The sequence below is a fragment of the Pteropus alecto genome, unplaced genomic scaffold (genome assembly GCF_000325575.1).
Source record: "Pteropus alecto unplaced genomic scaffold, ASM32557v1 scaffold259, whole genome shotgun sequence".
Taxonomy (NCBI): domain Eukaryota; kingdom Metazoa; phylum Chordata; class Mammalia; order Chiroptera; family Pteropodidae; genus Pteropus; species Pteropus alecto.
The window spans coordinates 108,883-126,512 of record NW_006442492.1 but is presented as its reverse complement, the minus strand read 5'-3'; the positions used below and the strand labels follow the sequence as shown (position 1 = coordinate 126,512).

The 17,630-nt window shown below is 44.8% G+C and overlaps 1 protein-coding gene across 3 annotated transcripts; it reads left to right on the top strand.

Annotated features, from left to right (window-relative positions):
* Nucleotides 1–708: 708 nt before the first annotated feature.
* On the top strand, nucleotides 709–16,915 carry TCHP (trichoplein keratin filament binding). 3 transcript variants are annotated; one of them, XM_015597327.2, is made up of 13 exons: nucleotides 709–773; nucleotides 2,217–2,410; nucleotides 3,207–3,417; nucleotides 4,008–4,064; nucleotides 5,726–5,794; nucleotides 6,382–6,555; nucleotides 7,448–7,560; nucleotides 7,739–7,805; nucleotides 8,779–8,951; nucleotides 9,759–9,840; nucleotides 13,598–13,783; nucleotides 14,464–14,607; nucleotides 15,593–16,915. In XM_015597327.2, exons 2-13 carry the CDS (start codon nucleotides 2,217–2,219, stop codon nucleotides 15,623–15,625), a joined length of 1,503 nt encoding a protein of 500 aa, XP_015452813.1. In that variant the 5' UTR covers nucleotides 709–773; the 3' UTR covers nucleotides 15,626–16,915. The 3 variants fall into 3 exon arrangements, with proteins under 3 accessions (XP_015452813.1, XP_006922207.1, XP_015452812.1); XM_006922145.3 differs by lacking the exon at nucleotides 709–773 and adding an exon at nucleotides 780–906; XM_015597326.2 differs by lacking the exon at nucleotides 709–773 and adding an exon at nucleotides 784–1,038.
* Nucleotides 16,916–17,630: the final 715 nt, after the last annotated feature.

Genomic DNA, 17,630 nt, shown 5'->3' with positions numbered 1-17,630 from the left:
TTTCACAGATGAGGATGTCGAGAGATGAACTGACCTGCCCAACACCACACAACTAGCGTGGTGGAGGTTGAAATAGAGGCCACGATGTTCAACAGGATACTGTACTGCACCCAGGAAAAACAGAAAGAGGAAAGAAAAAATAAAGAGAAGAATGAGAAAAATGAAAGAAAAGAGAATGAAAGAAAGAGTGACTATTTTTCATTATCTTTTCAATAGATAGTTGATACCTAAAATAATACTTATAACACGGCGAGTCATAAAATATACTAATAGAACCTTGAACCTGCAAGCAATCTAAGACAGTAGAAAATTGCCAGTAAGTTGTTTCTACTTACACCAGGGATTCTCCAGGCCGGTTGCACACTGAATGCACCTGGGGACCTTGGGCAACCGCTGATGCCCTCAGAGAGCCTGATGGGATTTGCCTAGAGTTTGGCCTGGGCTTCTGGATTTTTTTAAGGCATCTGGATTTTTAAGACCTCTTCAGATGATTCTCATGTGCAGCCAGGTTTGAGAACCACTGGCTTATCCTTCCCTCTATAAAAGTTATTAAGAACACATGGGAAGCAGATTCTATCCAGCTGCCCAAATAACCATCATCTTGAATTTTATGTAGTGAATAGATTCTTTTCCTTCATTTTTCCTTGATCCACCTCCCACCACCAGAGGGAGCCAGAGAAAAAAAACACAGCCTTTTTTTCTATTTGCGCGAGCTGTATCTTGCTGGAGGCCTCTTGGCCCTCGCGGCGCTCCGTCGCTGGTCTGTCGCCCGGGTAACGAGCTGGGAAACAGCGGGGTTTGGTGTAGCGCGGCCGGGGAAGGTGGACGCAGGAATAAGTGGGTTTGGTTGGGGCATGCGGGAGCTGGGGCCGGGCACTCTCTGGAAAACCCGGGCCATAGAGAAACGTGAGTCGGAGCTTGGGCTCGGCCAGGATCCGGTCTTGAGGCCTAGCGGAAACCGCGGCGGGCGTCCGGGAAGCGAGCGCAGGACGCCTGGGGGCCGGTCTTCCGGTCCATTCTGCTCCCGTCCCGCTCTGGGTTCGACACTTTCTTCTGTGACCCCTTTTGTCCTGTGTGGATGTCGAGGCCAAGAGAGGGATGCGACTTGTTCAGGGAGCAGCCTGGGTTGTTTGTGGCCGGTCTGGGACCGGAATCTTGTTTCCTGATACCTGGTGTAAAGGTTTATCCACGGGCAGTTTACAGGGAAAAGAAAAAAGCATGTCAATCCTGCTAGTCTCAAGGCAGAAATTATAAACAGGCAGTCTCAGGCTCAACTTGGCCCATAGACGCAAATCATTTCCTCTAGGTCTGGAGGACTCTGAATTTGAGACTTGGCCTGGTCTCGGGCATTTTGCTTATTCAACAGACGTTTGTCAAGCAGTATCATAGTCAGGCACTGTGTAGACCCTGCACATGGGATCTACACAGCGCCTCGCTGTAATAGTGGGTCAGGGGAAAAGGTGTCCGGAGTGAGACCGCTCTCTGCTTTCAAGTCTTCAGTTGTGTCCCAAGATTGCTCTGTGACCTGGGCAAATCGTGTACTCTCTCTGGGTCGCAGTTTCTCTATTTTTAAGATGAGCGATCTGCCCTGCATGCTAACCCAGAACACTTCCTGGTATGACATCTGGACTAGGTCCCTCCTTGGAGGCTGCCAAAGCCAGGGGATGTTGGTCCCACAGGCAGCCTCTTGCAGTTAACAGAGCCTGGGTCCTGTGTAAATTAGGATCTCAGCTCTTTGATTTTTTTCTACTTCCTGGTTTTGTGATCTTGGGCAAATCACTCTACCTTTTTGAACTTGTTTCTTCCCTGCCAAATAACAGGGTGATTGTAATGGAAAAGGTCATATATACCAAGAGGTTGGTACACTTGTTCCTTAAATTATTATCCATGTTAATTTATGCAAAGCATACAAGTCTCCAGTGTGCCTGGTCCAGCATTGCTAGGTCTGGTTCCTTGTCTCAGTGCCCTTGGTGATGTCTGGCAGGCTTAAATCGATGATTTGCAGCCCTGATGGCAAATCATTTTAAAAATGCTGATGCCTGAGGCCTACACTAAGACTTTTTGGATTTAATTGGTATGGACTGGGGCCTAGGCTCCATCAGGCAATTCCAGTGTGCAGCCAGTGGGTGAGGACCACTAACTAAAGGGATGAGGCCAAGCTTGTGAGGGTTCCTTGGGTGGCAGCAGGCTCATTTTCCTACAATTGCTGTTCATAGATGGCACTCCCCACGCTGCCCTCCTACTGGTGCAGCCGGAGGCTCCTAGATCAGCAGGTAGCGCGACAGCGACACCGAGAGCAGGAGGCCCGGCTTCGGCAGCAGTGGGATGAGAACAGCCGCTACTTCAGGATTTCTGACATCTGCAGCTCCAAACAGGCAGACTGGAGCTCCAAGACCTCCTACCAGCGGAGGTAACTGTGCAGTGACCACAGTTGGATGGAGGTGGGCGGTCACTTGCTGGTCAGGGGATGTGGCCTTAAGTACCTGGGGGAGTGTGGCTTGACAGCATGTTTTCTTGAGGGAGTTTCTGAGCAGCATAGATTGCCTGCCTGGTGATGTTTTTCCAACTGTAAATTGAAAAAAGGATCATCATTGAAGTAAAACATTTGCATTGAAAAAGAAAATGATAGGAAATGTATGTAGAATCTGGAAGTTTCCTTGTAACCCCACATCCTCAGAGGCAACCACAGTTACCAACCTGATGCATATCCTCCCATACATTCTCTCATTTTTGTTTGTATGTAAATACACATACATCTGTTTTTATAAAAATACATGTAAAAATGTGGAAGTTAAAAGCAGAGGCTTTGGAATCAACCTAGGTGGAAATCCTGACTGTGTTGCTTACTGCATGATTGTGCCTCAGTTTCCTTGTCAGTGAAGTGAGGCTGAAACAGAACCTACTTTGTAGGGTTTACGTGCTGGTTAGTATAAAACCATCGTTTTCACTGGTACATAGTAATTGCCCAAGTTATATTTGCTAGTATAATTATCATGTGCATATATAAACACATTATACATCTTCTTATTGCAAAAACAAGGTTCTGTTATGCATAGTGTACTGACCTGCTCTGTTCACTTTGCCTGGAGGATGACTTCTTGTGTCACCATTTTATACCTACCTCAGCCTCTTTACCCACACAGCAGAGCAGAGTGGTCCATATGGCTGTAGTATGACTGATTTATGGTGGGCTCCTTCTTACCCAGTATGCACGCCTACCAGCGTGAGAAGATGAAGGAGGAGAAGAGGAAGCATCTGGAGGCCAGACGGGAGAGACTCCAGCAGCTTCTGCTGGAGGAACAGGACCTGATGGCCAGAGAACTGGAGGAGCTGAGGCTGAGCATGAACTTGCGGGAAAGAAGAATCCGGGAACGGCATGGGAATCTCAAGTCGGCCCGGGAAGAGCAAAGGAAACTGGTAAATTCTCATTGCCCTTAGGAGTGTCCCCAGCCTGTCAGTGATGCACACATGGGTCACTTCTGGGTGGGTCAGATGAGATAGCAGTTAACTCCAAAGCCAACTGGGAAAACTGCTTACTCTAAGTTAGTTGCTCTTCATGTGTGTGTTTTGGACAAATCATTTTTATTCTCTTTGGCCATTTAAATTGTTACATCTGAGTCTTTTTTCTTTATTCCAGTTCTGTGGTTCCACAAAGCCTGGGACTGGTGTAATTTACCTTCCAAAGTAGCTGTGTGGAATAGTGAGCCCCAACCTGTGTTTTAAGCCTGCTGTATGTTTTGAAGCAGATCTGTAGCATCTAGGACCCATCTATAGCATCAGACTCTGCCCCTCTTTCATCACTATCGTAAGAGTCATTTGTCAGTGCCGTCCAGTTCCACTCGGGTGTCTGGCTTCTGGAGTCTTGAGTGCAAGGCAAGGAGCTGTGTAGGACAAGTGCAGTGCCAGTGTGCCAGTGTGCCAGCTTAGTCTGAGCTGACTCGCATTGTGTGTTACCCAAAATGTGAATGGATTTGTGACATCAAGCTTGCTTCTTTTTTTTTTGACAGATTGCTGAACAACTTTTATATGAACACTGGAAAAAGAATGACCCCAAACTTCGAGAGGTGAAAATCAAGAAGATCTTCCCATTGATTCGCCTAAATAGATGAAATCCTGTTTCCCAGCCTGTTTTAAACTTGTATCCTATGCTGGTTTGAGACAGGAGGGGACGCTCAAGCTACCTGAAAAGAGCACCACACAGGAGATCTGGGTTAATTTGGTTGTTTAACTGCTGTTTATTGAACATCTTGCTGCCATGTCCCCTTGTGGGAGCGTGGAGATTAGAGGTGGTCTCCACTCTTAGAGAACTCCTGGTCCAGTGGGGAAAATAGTAGGCAGCTTGTTAACAGTACAGGATACAGAGTGCCAGGCAAGCCTCAGAAGACAGGCAGCGAGGCAGTGTCTCCAGCTCAGTCAGAGGTTGGGGAGGCATCCCAGAGGAGTCGCTGGGGTGGAGGAGTTTGGAAAGACATAGGCATTAACTTGATGGTGTAGAGGTTAGGAGAAGACATTCTGGTTCGAGGCAACCATGCAAGAATCAAGCCTGAGTCATGAGAGCAGAGCGAGTCCAGGGAGCTATAAGTGGCTGGGAGGCTAGGATGTCAAAGAAGGGAGCCCCAAGAACTGAGGCTTGTGAGACAGATGGAGCCAGACCTCAGGCCGCCTTACGTACTTCCCCTGGAAGCACGAGGAATGACTAGATGGTTTTAAGCAGAGGAGCCATAGGATCCCAGCTGCATCTCTGGCGGTTGAGGGCGCTACAGCAGCCTAGGTGAGTGATGGTGAAGGCCTAAACGGGTGTCAGGAGAAAGGAGGCCAAATCTAGGACCTGGAGGCAGGGAGAGAGGGGGCGTCTGGGCTTGAGTGGCATTGTTCAGCAGAGTTTGGGCTAAAGAGCGATCCCATCACTGCATCTCAACTTATTTCAACTAATAGTTTTTGTATACATTTGGCATGTTAATTTATACATTCATAATTACATTTAGAAATTGCCAGTCACTAAGTAATGGACATCTTTTTGCTTTGGAGTGTATGCAGTTAGCACTAACCACGAGAAGATGCCTCTCCCTGGCCGTTTGTCAGCTTAGTGGGTCCTCCAAAGTCATGTACTCAAAAGGTTATTTAAAATATTAAGTTGGTTGAAAATTTTCATATTTATGAGTTGAGAAAGAAAATTTAAACTTTTATAAACAGTTTCCCAAATGAAAGCTTTTGGACAGAGTACTATAATTCATTTTCTGATCCAAAAGATTCTCTAAACCCAAATCTCTTATTAACCACCCAGACTTGTTGCATCTACTAGAGCATGCGTCTTGATATGGGGAGTACGTTTTCTCAGCTACTTTGCAGCGGAAGTGCTGGGGAGCCAGGCAGAGTGTTGAGTCTTCCCCTCACCAGCTCCTGCTGCCCTGGGGCCTGGCATGCTTTAGTGTGGCCTTTGACATGTCTGCTGACCTATTCTTGCTCAACGTCAAGAGACCTGGGAGAAAAGTTTCTGTTACTTCGTTCCAGCTCTTGAGACTGGTTTAGAACTGCCTGGTCCTTTGGTTTTCTAATTGACTTGCATTCAGACTATATATGTTGGGGTCATCCCATACCAGACACCAGGGCCACTCCGAGTCCTCACAAAAGGAAGTCATTCCATTGTGTGGCAGTGTGCGCCCCAGGGAATATCTGTCAGATGAACCACTGAAGAAATTAATTTTCTGCCCTTTTATATCTTCAGATTGAATCAGACCTTCACAAGAAGCATGTGATAAACTCTTGGGAAATGCAGAAAGAAGAAAAAAAGCAGGTGTGGTATATGGCTCCAGAAGTATTCCTATGTGCTATGGTGGCGACTGTCCCCATGTCTTTGTTTTCGATGTTAATGACTCCAATCTAAGAATAGCCTCTTCTTCAGTTTACTTAACACATGTTAAAACTGAATGTTGCTCTTACATGTCCTAGAATCCTGTCATTCCCAGGGACAGAATAAGACCAGGTGAGCAGGGCTGGTCTATGGTAGGGAGAATGTATGTTTTAAAGGATGTTTTTGTTGCTGGCAGTCTCTTGATATAGTATGCATCATAAACTCTCAACCTTGGCTGATAGCTGCACATCCATGAACCCATCGCTTTGCCTCTGGGCTCACTTGGGGAAGTGTTTGTTGAGCCCCTCTTTGGAGCTAGACACTGTGCTGCAGCTCCGTCTCTCAGGGGAGCATCAGTCCCCCAGTTCCCACAGTGATCCCTGGGTTTCACAGATGAGAAGTGGCCTGCCCTGGTGTATACTCAGTGGAATGAGGAACCAGGCCTGTGGCCGGCTGAACAGCTGCGGGAGCTGGGTCTTTGCTGGCAGCGTGGTACAGATACTGAACTAGATTCATTTGGCTCCATATAGCAAGAAGCCACGGAAGAGGAAGAGAACAAACGGTATGAAAATGAGTATGAAATGGCACGAAGGGAAGCACTAGAGCGGATAAAAGCAGAAGAGGAGAGGAGGCAATTGGAGGATAAACTCCAGGCCGAGGCGCTGCTCCAGCAGATGAAGGAGTTGAAAGTAAAAGAGATGGAGGTGAGGGCATGCCCACAGCCACGCAGCCCCTCTTGGCTGCTTGTTGTAAAATGGCCATTTCAAAAGCTGTTATAAAGAGTTCATATCAGGGAGGTGGTTCTAAGAAATGCAGCAATACTGGGTTCTCCTTTCTGACATTTATTCCCATCTGTGATTTTTCCATTCTCCTAGGTTGTATTGTGAGCCCAGATTCTAGAACGTTAGCAATATGAAGGTAATGCTTGTTTTTTCAGACATGTTTTGAGACCTATCTGAGAGCCTTCTTAGAACTTTAAGTTTCCCATGCACTAAGCAGACTTGACTTAGTCTGATGTTTTAGCACACAGCTCTCCCTGGCTAGCAGGTTTTGGGTCTCAAGACACAAACTGTGAGAGTCTTTGGTCCAAGAGTCTGTTTTGAGAATACTGTGTTTTCTGGAGAGGGCTGGGTCTTACCATTCAGATGAGGGAAGCACCCCCTTCCCCAGACCTGAATGATTCAAGAACTAGATCTTTAGTACCCACTACTTATTCTAGGTGCTAAGCACTGGGCTGGGTGCTAGCAATAACAGCCGTGAGCAAGGCCCACAGTCCTAGCCCTCACAGTAAGAGCAAGGTGAGGTGGAGGAGACAGGTGGTAAGTTGCAGTAAGGCATGGACAGTACAGGGTCCTGTGGGTTTATCCTTGTCTACAGGGTTGTGAAATTTTCTTGTAGGAAATGGCTCAGCTGAGTTGAGATGAATCAGTTAAGCTGGGCCAAGGGGCTCAGAGCCCCCAAGGTAGGAGGGGATTATGATCACCAGGTGGCCAGGCCAGCCCTCCGTGCACAGTGTCTGCTGAAAATGAAAATGAGTAATGAAGGAAACTCTGATTCTCATGATCTTAATTGAGGTAACTGTCATTGTAACCACAGGCCACCAAACTGAAGAAGGAACAGGAGAATCTGTTGAAGCAGCAGTGGGAGCTGGAGAAGCTGGAGGAAGAGAGGAAGCAGATAGCAGCCTTCCAGCAGAAGGCAGAGCTGGGGTGTGTGTGAGAAGAGCTGCCCCCACCCCACTTTCTCAGAGCCTCTCTCTTTCTTTGAAGTATCCCTGCTCTGGTATCCCTGAAACCAAAAAGGATACGACCTGTAGTAAGTAGCTGTCTAACCTCCGATTAATTCTTATAAGACACTAAAGGCGACCCATATTTTGCTCATTTTTAGACGCTTTTTGAGACATCAGTATAATGTACAACTCCATAGACGTACACAGCAGATCCAAGAGGAACTGGTGAGTCTGAAGAGACAGGGTTTCTTTTACCCTCTTTTGAAAAACACGTTTTCCATTGCTCAGTAATGTGTCCTGGTAAGAAGTAGAGGTAGAACAAAGTGATTTCCCTACGGACCAGCCCCTGTAATCCCTACCTCTCCCCAGAGTTGTCTGTTTTGGCATGTATGCTTCCAGATACATGTATATATTATATACATACACATATGGGCAAGTGGTGGTTTTTTAAAAAATGGACTTGAAGTCTTTTTTCACCTAAGTAAGCCTATACTTCACAATCAGTCTGTTAGATTGAGCTTGTTCTTTTTTGACTAACTGCTCAGTATTCCTGCCAAGTATTTTGATGGGCTCCCTCCCTGAGATAGGGACAAAGAGAGTGAACAAGCAAACCCGTTTCCTCGCATCCCTGCCTACTATAGTCAGGTGTCCTGTCATGCAGGTCCCCCCCACCCACCCAGGACATCTTTCCCATTTCAAGGCCTCCAGAGCACCCTCATTCTTTTACAGTGTTCCTGTGTATAGATGTAGATGATAGCTAATTCTCTACCCATGAGTTTTGGGTGGTTTTCGGTTTTTCTCTCTTACATAACAGCTACAGTGAGGTTTTTGTGCATGTATCTCTGTGTATTTGTGTTTCTAGTCTGTGTTCTTAGAAGTGGAATTGCTGCCAAATTGTGTTCTAAAAAGTTGTGCTACTAGACATGTCTGAGGGCAGGGACTTGCATGTGGGTGGCAGAAGGGTCCCCTTTCAGGCGGAGAACAGCTCCTGGGCCTCTGCGGTATCATTTTAAACCATCCCTAAGAGATTATACCCTGACTCTTCAGAAACAACTCAGTGTCTTCCCATCTCTACCTGAGAAGATCTGGCAGCATCATGAGTGTCTGCACCAGAATGGAGAGGGGCTGGCAGGAGTGGAGGCCGTGGCTGCCCAAGGGCTCTGCACACGCCCACTGTGCTTCCTTCTCCTTCCTCTAGGAGGCAGACAATCGCATCCTGCAGGCACTGCTCCAGAAGGAGGAGGAGAACCAGCGCGTGCACTTGGCCAGGCGAGAGCAGGCTCTGGCTGATGTGGTGTGGATGAAGCAGGTCATCGAGGAGCAGCTGCAGCTGGAGAGGGAGCGGGAGGCAGAGCTGCAGATGCTGTTTAGGTGAGAGGCAGCAACTGTCTGGGCCGGACCCTCCTGAGTTCTACTCTGGTACTTGGGATCCAGTGCAGGTCTCCATGAGGGTAGTCTGTTGTTACTGAAACACTTTTTATTGGTAATCTGTCCATCATTCACTAGGAGCACATCTTTGCAAATGGACTTGGCTTGTAGGAATGTTTCTCTTCAGTTATTTAAGATGGAAATCATTAGGGTTTAGAGTAAGGATCTGTTTATCTAAAATCTTAGAAATTCAAAAGGAAATTGTTATAAATTATGGAAATGTTGAATGCTTCTTAGGTCTATAAAATGGGTGTGGATCCTAAAAATTAATCTTGTATATAAAAACAACAGATAACATTTATTGAGCACTTACTGAGTGCCAGATATTTGGTAGATACTCGGCCATGGAGATGCAAAGTGGTCTCTCCTTTGCCCCAGGCCACAGGATGAGCTAGCAGGAAGCCCAGGGGCATGGTGACAGAGCTCAGGCACCGGCAGTGGCCTTCCTCCTCTCCAGAGTCCTGATGGTTTCATTCACCTCAGTGTTTAAATGGCCTGGGTGCAAATCATCACAAGTGCTTTTTGTAAGGAGATGGCAATATTTAAAAAGGTAACTTAAAGTACTTACCATAGGAATACTTTCTGTGAACTTGTCCTTAATCTGTTAAAAGCTTGTATGGATAAGGTTATTTGAAGATTGGCTCCACAGATGTGTGCTGCCTGATGCTTTGGAGCCCTGTTGGTTCTTTAGTTCCCTTCTGCCATCAGTGGTGCTAAGGAGCCTTCTTTCATTGCTTTGTGTTTCCCTAGGGAGGAGGCCAAGGAAATGTGGGAAAAGAGAGAGGCAGAGTGGGCCCGAGAAAGGAGTGCACGAGACAGACTGATGAGCGAGGTAATCCTAGCTGCGACAGACATGGGCTGGCTAGTCCCAGGGCTGGGATCTGGGACTTAATGACCATGTATTGACTCTGCCAGATGTTCTGGGAAGAGAGTCCTCTGGTTATTTTAAATGGACTCTTAATATCATTATAAAAGTAATATAATCTTATTAGAAAAAATTCAGCAAAGTAAAAACAAACTCACCTAGCCCCCCAACATCCGCATAGCCACTATTACTGTTCCTTCCGCTCTTCTGTTTCTGTACAGAACGTTTTTCCTACATATTTCTTCCTATACTATGCTATTTGATTTCAAGCATTTTAACAAATTATTATATCTTTGTAAATATTATTTTGATAGCTGCATAATATATCATCACATGGGTATACCATAGTTTGTTTTTCCATTCCCCTTTTGTGGGTATTCCATTTTTTTTTTTTCTAATTTTGAGGCATTATAAAATCCTTGCAGTGAACATATTGGTGCATAACCTTTCCATACTTAGGATTTTTTTTTCTTGGGGTGCATAACCAGAAGTGGACTAAATAACATAAGTGTTTTACTTGTCAGTATGTGTATAAGTAATGTGTATAAGGCTCATCCCAATTAAAAGGATATCTTTTTGGGAAAAAAGTCTTCATTACCCATGTATTGAAAGTTATCTTAAAGCGGTTTAAAATGGAGACAGCGTCAGAATGGCGTAGATGACAAAGGCTCTGTTCATCTGCACTTATGGCCACATCGAAGTTGTGATGGAAACACAGAGCAAACAGCAAGTAGAGTCACCTGGGATCTAGATGAACAAGCCCTACAACTAGGAAGAGAAATAAGAAATCGCCCTGCAATGGTAGAAGGTAGGACGGAGTGAAGGTGCAAGGCTGCCCGGTCCCAAGCGCTGAGTGAGACAAAGGCTATGGCAGCAGCAGCCAGCAGCTGCAGACATTCCTCTTAAAGCGGCCATGTCCATGACCAGACTTTTGCAGTGATGGACTCGCTCGCTCTGAGCACCAGCACCTGGTTTGCTGCTGTGGGTGTGGGGGACCAGGAACCTATAGGGGATGCTGAGGTGTCCGAGTGAGGGCTGGAGGCGAGGCTTCCTCCTGGGCAGAAGTGCTGGCGGTATCCATTGTTCCTCTGTTGAGCTCTCCCCACCTCCAGTGTGCGGATGCAGCACTGCCATAGCTGAGATGTCCTCAAACTAGATAACAGAGGTCACTTCACTCAGAGGATTCCCTAAAACTCCACCTCCCCAACTCCTTAGCGAGTCCTGTGCAACTTGCTGAGCAGCGCCTAGACTCACACTGGTGGCAGCTGACTTTGGTTTATGGTGTGGTTTCTTGAGGCAACTGTAAGCACAGCATCTGTGGATTGCTTGCTGAACCTTAACAGGTGGCCTTAGAGGGACACAGGCTGGGGCGAAACCTGGTCTGCTGCTGAACGCCTCGCAGGACTGTGCCTCTGGACACCTCCTTCACAAAGCCACGCTAATAAGACTGGGAGACTTAGGAGCTTTGCTTAGTACATAGAAACAGACACAGAAAGGCAGCCAAAATGGGAACACAAAGAAGCAGAAACTATACAAGAGAACAGAACAGATCCAGGCATAATGGAGTCAATCTAACAGATGCAGAGTTCAAAACACTGGTTATAATGGTTATAATGATGCTCAATGAACTTAGGGGAGATGTAGATGAACTCAGTGAGAACTTTAACAAAGAGGTAAAAGACATAAAAATGGAACTGGAAATTATAAAACGGAACCAGTCAGAAATGAAGAACACATTATCTGATATGAAGAGTACATTAGAGGGAATTAACACCGTGGATGAAGAGGAGGATCAAACCATCAATATAGAGGATGGAGAAGCCAAAGACCATCAGAACGGCAAGAAGAAAGAAGCTAAGAATATAATAATTTAAGGAGTTGTTGGGACAAAATTAAGTGTAAAAACGTCCGTGTAATAGGGGTACCTGAAGGAAGAGAGGGAGAACAAGAAGTGGAAAAGTTATTTGAAGAAATAATGATGGGAAACTTCCCCAACCTGGTGAAGGAAATAGACATATAACCCAAGGAAGCTCAGAGAGTCCCAAGAAAGAGGAACCCAAAGAGGCCCACACCAAGACACATAATTAAAATGCCAAAGGTTAAATACAAAGAGAGACTCTTAAAAGCAGCAAGAGAAAATCAGTTACCTACAAGGGAGCACCCATAAGACTGGCAGCTGATTTCTCAAAAGAGAGTTTGCAGGACAGAAGGACTTGGCACAAAATATTCAAAGTGATGAAAACCCAGCATTTACAACCAAGAATAATTTATCCAGCAAAGCTGTCATTTAGAGTTGAAGGACAGATAAAGAGTGTTTCAGACAAAAATAAGCTAACGGAATTCCTCAACGCCGAGCCACTATTACAGAAAATGTTCGAGGGACTTCTTTAAGAAGGAAAAACATGTATTGAAATCATGAATAAAAAATGGTAATGACTACTTAACTATCAATGACTATCTCAAATGGAAAAGAATTAAGTGCTCCAACCAAAAGATAGAGTGACTGAATGGATAAGAAAACAAGACCCCCTCATATGCTGCCTACAAGAGACTCACTTCAGATTAAAAGACACACACAGACTAAAAGAGGATGGAAAAAGATATTGCCTTGATGGACCTAGAGGGTATTGCGTTAAATGAAGAAACATAGAAAATGACAAATACCACGTAATTTCATGTACATGTGGAATCTAAAGAATAAACACTAATAACAAAAGAAACAAACTCAGATATAGAGGCTATTTTGAGGACTACCAGACAGGAGGGAGGTTGGGGGGGGATGGTAAAAAAGGGCCTAGGGATTAAGAAATACAAATGGATAGTTACAAAATAGTCATGGGGATATAAGTTTAGAATAAAGAAAATAGTAATGTTGCAATAAATATGTAAGGGGGAAGAGGGATACTAGATTTAGTGGGGTGATCACTTGAACTCTGATCACTGCTGTACAACTGAAACTGATATTGGATGCCAATAATAATTGAAAAAAAAAACATTGAATTGTACAATGTAAATAGGAGTAACTGTCTATTATATTTCGATAAAGCTGGGGGAAAAAATAAAAAATGGTTTAAAATGGAAATTGTATTTTGTGTATGTCAAGTATGCTACATTTGGAAATCCATGGGAAATCAGGTCCCAATGGTACCTTTTCATTTTTGCGAATACCAGATATTCTCCAGCATCTTTTTATTTTCCCCATTTAAAATGTTTCTCTTAGTAGCCACTTTACATGCCCCTTCCAGAGACCTCACTGTTGGGTATGGTGGGTGGCTTCTGGCTGTTCTGGTTCCTGAGTCCTGGGCTGGTGGTGGGTCATAATCCTGCTCTGTAGCCAAAAATCAAACAGGTTGGGGGGATGACTCAGACTCCACCTCTGGTCATCTGTGTGGCTTGTGGCTTTTTTCTAGAACTCACCAATAGGGTGTGAGACTCACTTGGTTGCTGTGTTTCTGTGCCCCTGTGGAGGGAGCTCCATCCTGCTCCTTGGTGCTCAGCTGTCTCTCCTTAAGGCCCAACCTGCAGACATTTTGAGTGTGACAAGGGTGGGCGATATTGTTTGGACCGATTCTGTAGTCTGGGCTTGCCTCCATGTGGCATATTTAGGCCTCAGGCTGAGGATTAGGCCGAGTCTCAGTGCAACTGCAGCCTATCCGTGGCTTGGAGAATAGGTATCTGTTAGAGTCAAACTAAAATCTTTCCTTCTCTTTTCTGCTGAGGCTAGGTCCTGAGAGGAAGACAACGACAAATACAAGAAAAGATTGAACAAAACCGACAAGCACAAGAGGAATCCCTAAGACACAGGGAGCAACTTATTCGAAACCTTGAGGAGGCAAGAGAGTCAGCTCGTCGTGAGAAGGAGGAGAGTGAAGAAATGAAATTGGCCAGGAAACAAGAGCTGGAAGCCCAGGTGGGGCCAACTCCATGGGTGGGAGGCAGCCTCAGCAAGGGGAGTGAGAGCTGCAGGCAGCAGGCCCTGCCGTGGTTCCTGCATCATTGTGGCGTAGGAACCAGAGGCCCTTGACTTATTTCCACAGCCTGGCACTAGTACCTTGTCCAAGAAGCCCATGTTTGAGAGCCCAGTGCATCCCTTTTTATTTTCAGCTGAAATTCTGATTTTTCCTGATTTGTAGTTCAAGCATCACTCTAGATCCTTGTCTCATGTGGGAACAAGGCTGTCATTACTGTCTACCATCTGTTTTTCCTGTCTGCATCTGAAAGCATTTAGCTCACTGGGCCACAATTCAATTTGTGTTACTCTTCTCTCACTTTGTAAGTTACATAAATGTCTAATCACTATTTTATACCTGAAACTAATATAATATTGTATGTATGTCGACTAATTGAAAACTTTTTAAATTAAAAATTTTCCAAACACGTGGCCACATCCAGAGCGTTTTACAAGGTACATATTACCACACGTATAACTTCTCCCGTACCATAAATGCCCTTTCCAGTTACTGGCAGTTGCCATCACTGTTACATCTGATTCTCCAGCTGGGGTAGATCCAGAGGCTTTCCCTCTTCATCATAGGCAGGGCTCTGCCCCGTGGGCCTTGTCTTAATGGTGACTTTGCTCTTTGTGCCCAGGTTGCAGAGCGCCGGTTGCAGGCATGGGAAGCAGACCAACAAGAGGAGGAGGAAGAGGAGGAAGTGAGGCAGACAGAGCAGCTCACCAATGCCCTACTGCAGCAGGAGGCAAAGATGATGGCCGAACGGGGCTACCAGTCCAAGGTAGGGAGTCTACAGTTGACGGACCACCACTGCTGCTGAGCCACTCAGCCTGGCCTCTGCTCTCCCAGGACTGTTCATAGCCCTGTGCTCTGCTCTGTTTTCCAGCCAGCTCAGTTTCTTCCTTGCTCTTCTCTTGTCTTTTTCCTTTTCTCAACTAGGAACCTTGGCACAGGGTCTGTTTCAGTGCTTGGTTGGGCCTCCTATGGTCCTTGAGGTGATTTGCTTTGGCTCCTATCACTGCAGTCCAGGGTATGAGGTCCTGACTGCTAAGATGCATGTCTGTCAACCCTGTTTGGGGACAAAGAGCAATCTAAGAAGAACGCTGGCCGTCGATGGTGAGAGGTGAAGGCAGTGGTGCAAGGGCCTCTTTCCTTCCTCTCCTCTTGGCACCTGTGGTTGATCCTCTTCCCTCCTAACCTTCCTTCTTTCTCTGCCTCTCAAAGTACTTGAGTGACCCCCTGTGCATGGCATCTTGGGGGAACACAGAGAAACAAAGGCTGTCACCCCTGCTCCAAGGGAGCTGAAAGGTACAGCACCCAGGAACTGACTGAGGGCCCAGCAGGCATGTCGCCTCTGCCCCTCCTTTAGCAGGGCCACCCAGGCGCTCTGAAGTGCTACAAGACAAAGAGGCTGGCTCCTTTGTGGTCAGATAACTCTGGGAAGTCAGTGAAACAATCAGCAGGTACTACACCTACTACAGAACGCTAATGTCCTAACCACTGGGGCTATTGAGGTTCAGGGAACAACAGCATTTTCTAAGCTTACTTAACCATGGATCAGTGAGTGTCACACAGCACATGTGAAAATCTTATTTCGGGCTGGTACTTAAAGTCATCGGGTGCCTTGTTTGTGGCTTAAGGTCAAAGCTTTTTCAGCTGTAAATGAAAACCATTTATACTGTGCTTATAGCTCTTATTTAAAATGGGTTAATTCCCAATACTACAGAGACTGCTGATCTGATCAATCTTATGTTTTATTTTCTCAGCCTCATAGACATCCCAAAATTGCCTGGAACTGACTTCATTGGTACTGTAAGCACAGCGAACAAGGATGCTGAGGCCTTTGATATGCAGCCACCAGACAGTTTTACAATGTTCTGTTCTACTGTTCGGGTCACTGTAAAATAGTTCATCGAGCCTATTCAGGTCTGTGATTAAATGGATCAAGGGTCTGGCCGGACTTTAAGGTGCTGTGGATGCGCAACACCCAGTAGGAGGCCCCTTCCTGCCCTTCTTTTCCAGGAAAGGGGCTTTTCTAGTCACAGGTTGACAGTGCTGCCACAATCTTATAATATATTTATAAATAATATAAGATTCTAAATCAGTGCTAGGAGTACAAGTTATGTTCCATGACAGGATGCATGATCTCCTGTTGTCTTACCCTTAACTGTGAAACTCCAGTGAAGCCTCCAGCTAGAGATGAGAGAAGTTTTCTAATTTTTAAAATTGCCATTTAAACTATTCTGTTGAAGACAAACTTGTAGGTCTTGGTGTAAATTTATTTCAGGGTTTATAAATTTAGTGATCTCAAAAGGATCACATCTTGTTTTCTGAAGAACTGTGAACCCTGAAACAGTCTGATGTAGCCTGTGGATACTTTCTGGAAAGGTGGTGAAAAATGAGTCTTTCCTCCTTTAGGAAGTGTTTTTGTAGAATTTCCCAGAGCATTGTGTCAGGGGGAAGTCATCCCAACATGTATGTTACTGAGCCTCATAAGGAGACCTCCAAAAGTCACTCAGACGGCTGACCTTTTGGCATGACACTTTAGACCTCGATGTCTTAAGGTCTCAGCTACATGCAGCCTTCTAGGATTTATAAGCCTTAAGGAAGAGGCACCGAACCTTAAAAATGACATCAGACTCAACCACAGATCAGTCAAAAATTTCTCTTCCAACTGTTATTATCAATGTGACAGTTCTAGATTAATCTCTACAAATAGCTACAAGTTCCTTGCAGCAATAATCATACTTTTATGGCTTGTATTTTTTTTATATTCTTCCTCTGAGGTTTCAGTTTTCATAATATTATGTTCAAGATTCCGTATCTTAGTAAATTACAGCTAATTACTGTTCCAGGTTATTAAAAATGAGTTTATTAAAAAATCCTGAGTTTAAGGGCTGCATTGCTTTCACTTCTGTTGTGTTGTAAAAACAAATTGAGCTGCAAACTGTATCCTTAATCTGTTTTTCATTTTCTTGTCTTGAATTTATTTGGATATGATCCCTGAGCACCACTTTCATTATGCATGCTCGTATTTACCCTGTTTCAGATGTTTATTAATTGTGAAATAAAGTTATGGTTTGATGGCACTTCCAGGCTTTGTTACTTTTGCTTTTATTAACTGCTGCAAAGTGTGTTGTGTAGAAGGATAGATTTTTACTAATTTAATCCATGTGTCCTACAGGTTTGTTCACATTTTCTAGGTTGTATTCATTTTTCTTGTGAAAGTGGTGTTGTCTCCCCTGTCATTTCCACTGGAGCCTCTTCTAGGTAAACCACAGGGAACTAGCAGTCATATTGTGTGAGCTTCCAGTATAGAATTGATATGGACAGAATGCCTGATAGAGGACTATGCACCCAAATATTTACTGAATATTTTTAGTTTCTTGTTTTTGAAGCTTGCCAGTAATCTTCTCTATTAACATTAAAAACTTTTACACTGGTTCTTTACCCTAATATATTTAAATGTTTCCTCTCTAAAATATTTGTTTCTAAATTTAGAGCTTCCACTGTCTTACTATTTCTGGTATAGTCCACACTTTTATCTCGTATATATTTTGATCATGTTGTGGCTATACATATATTGGGATTATTGTTTTTAAGCACTTTTTTTCTATTTATTGTAAAAATGATTTATAGATTATGCTTCTGCAGATTCTTCTACAAAGTTTAACTCCTTTAGAACAAATGGTGCAGAAGCCACTAATATAAAATGATTCTTGTTTCTGCATGTATGATTTTACTCTTTCTGCTCATTCAGCATATACTCTCTATAGGGAAGGATGCAGTGCTAGGCCTGGGGAA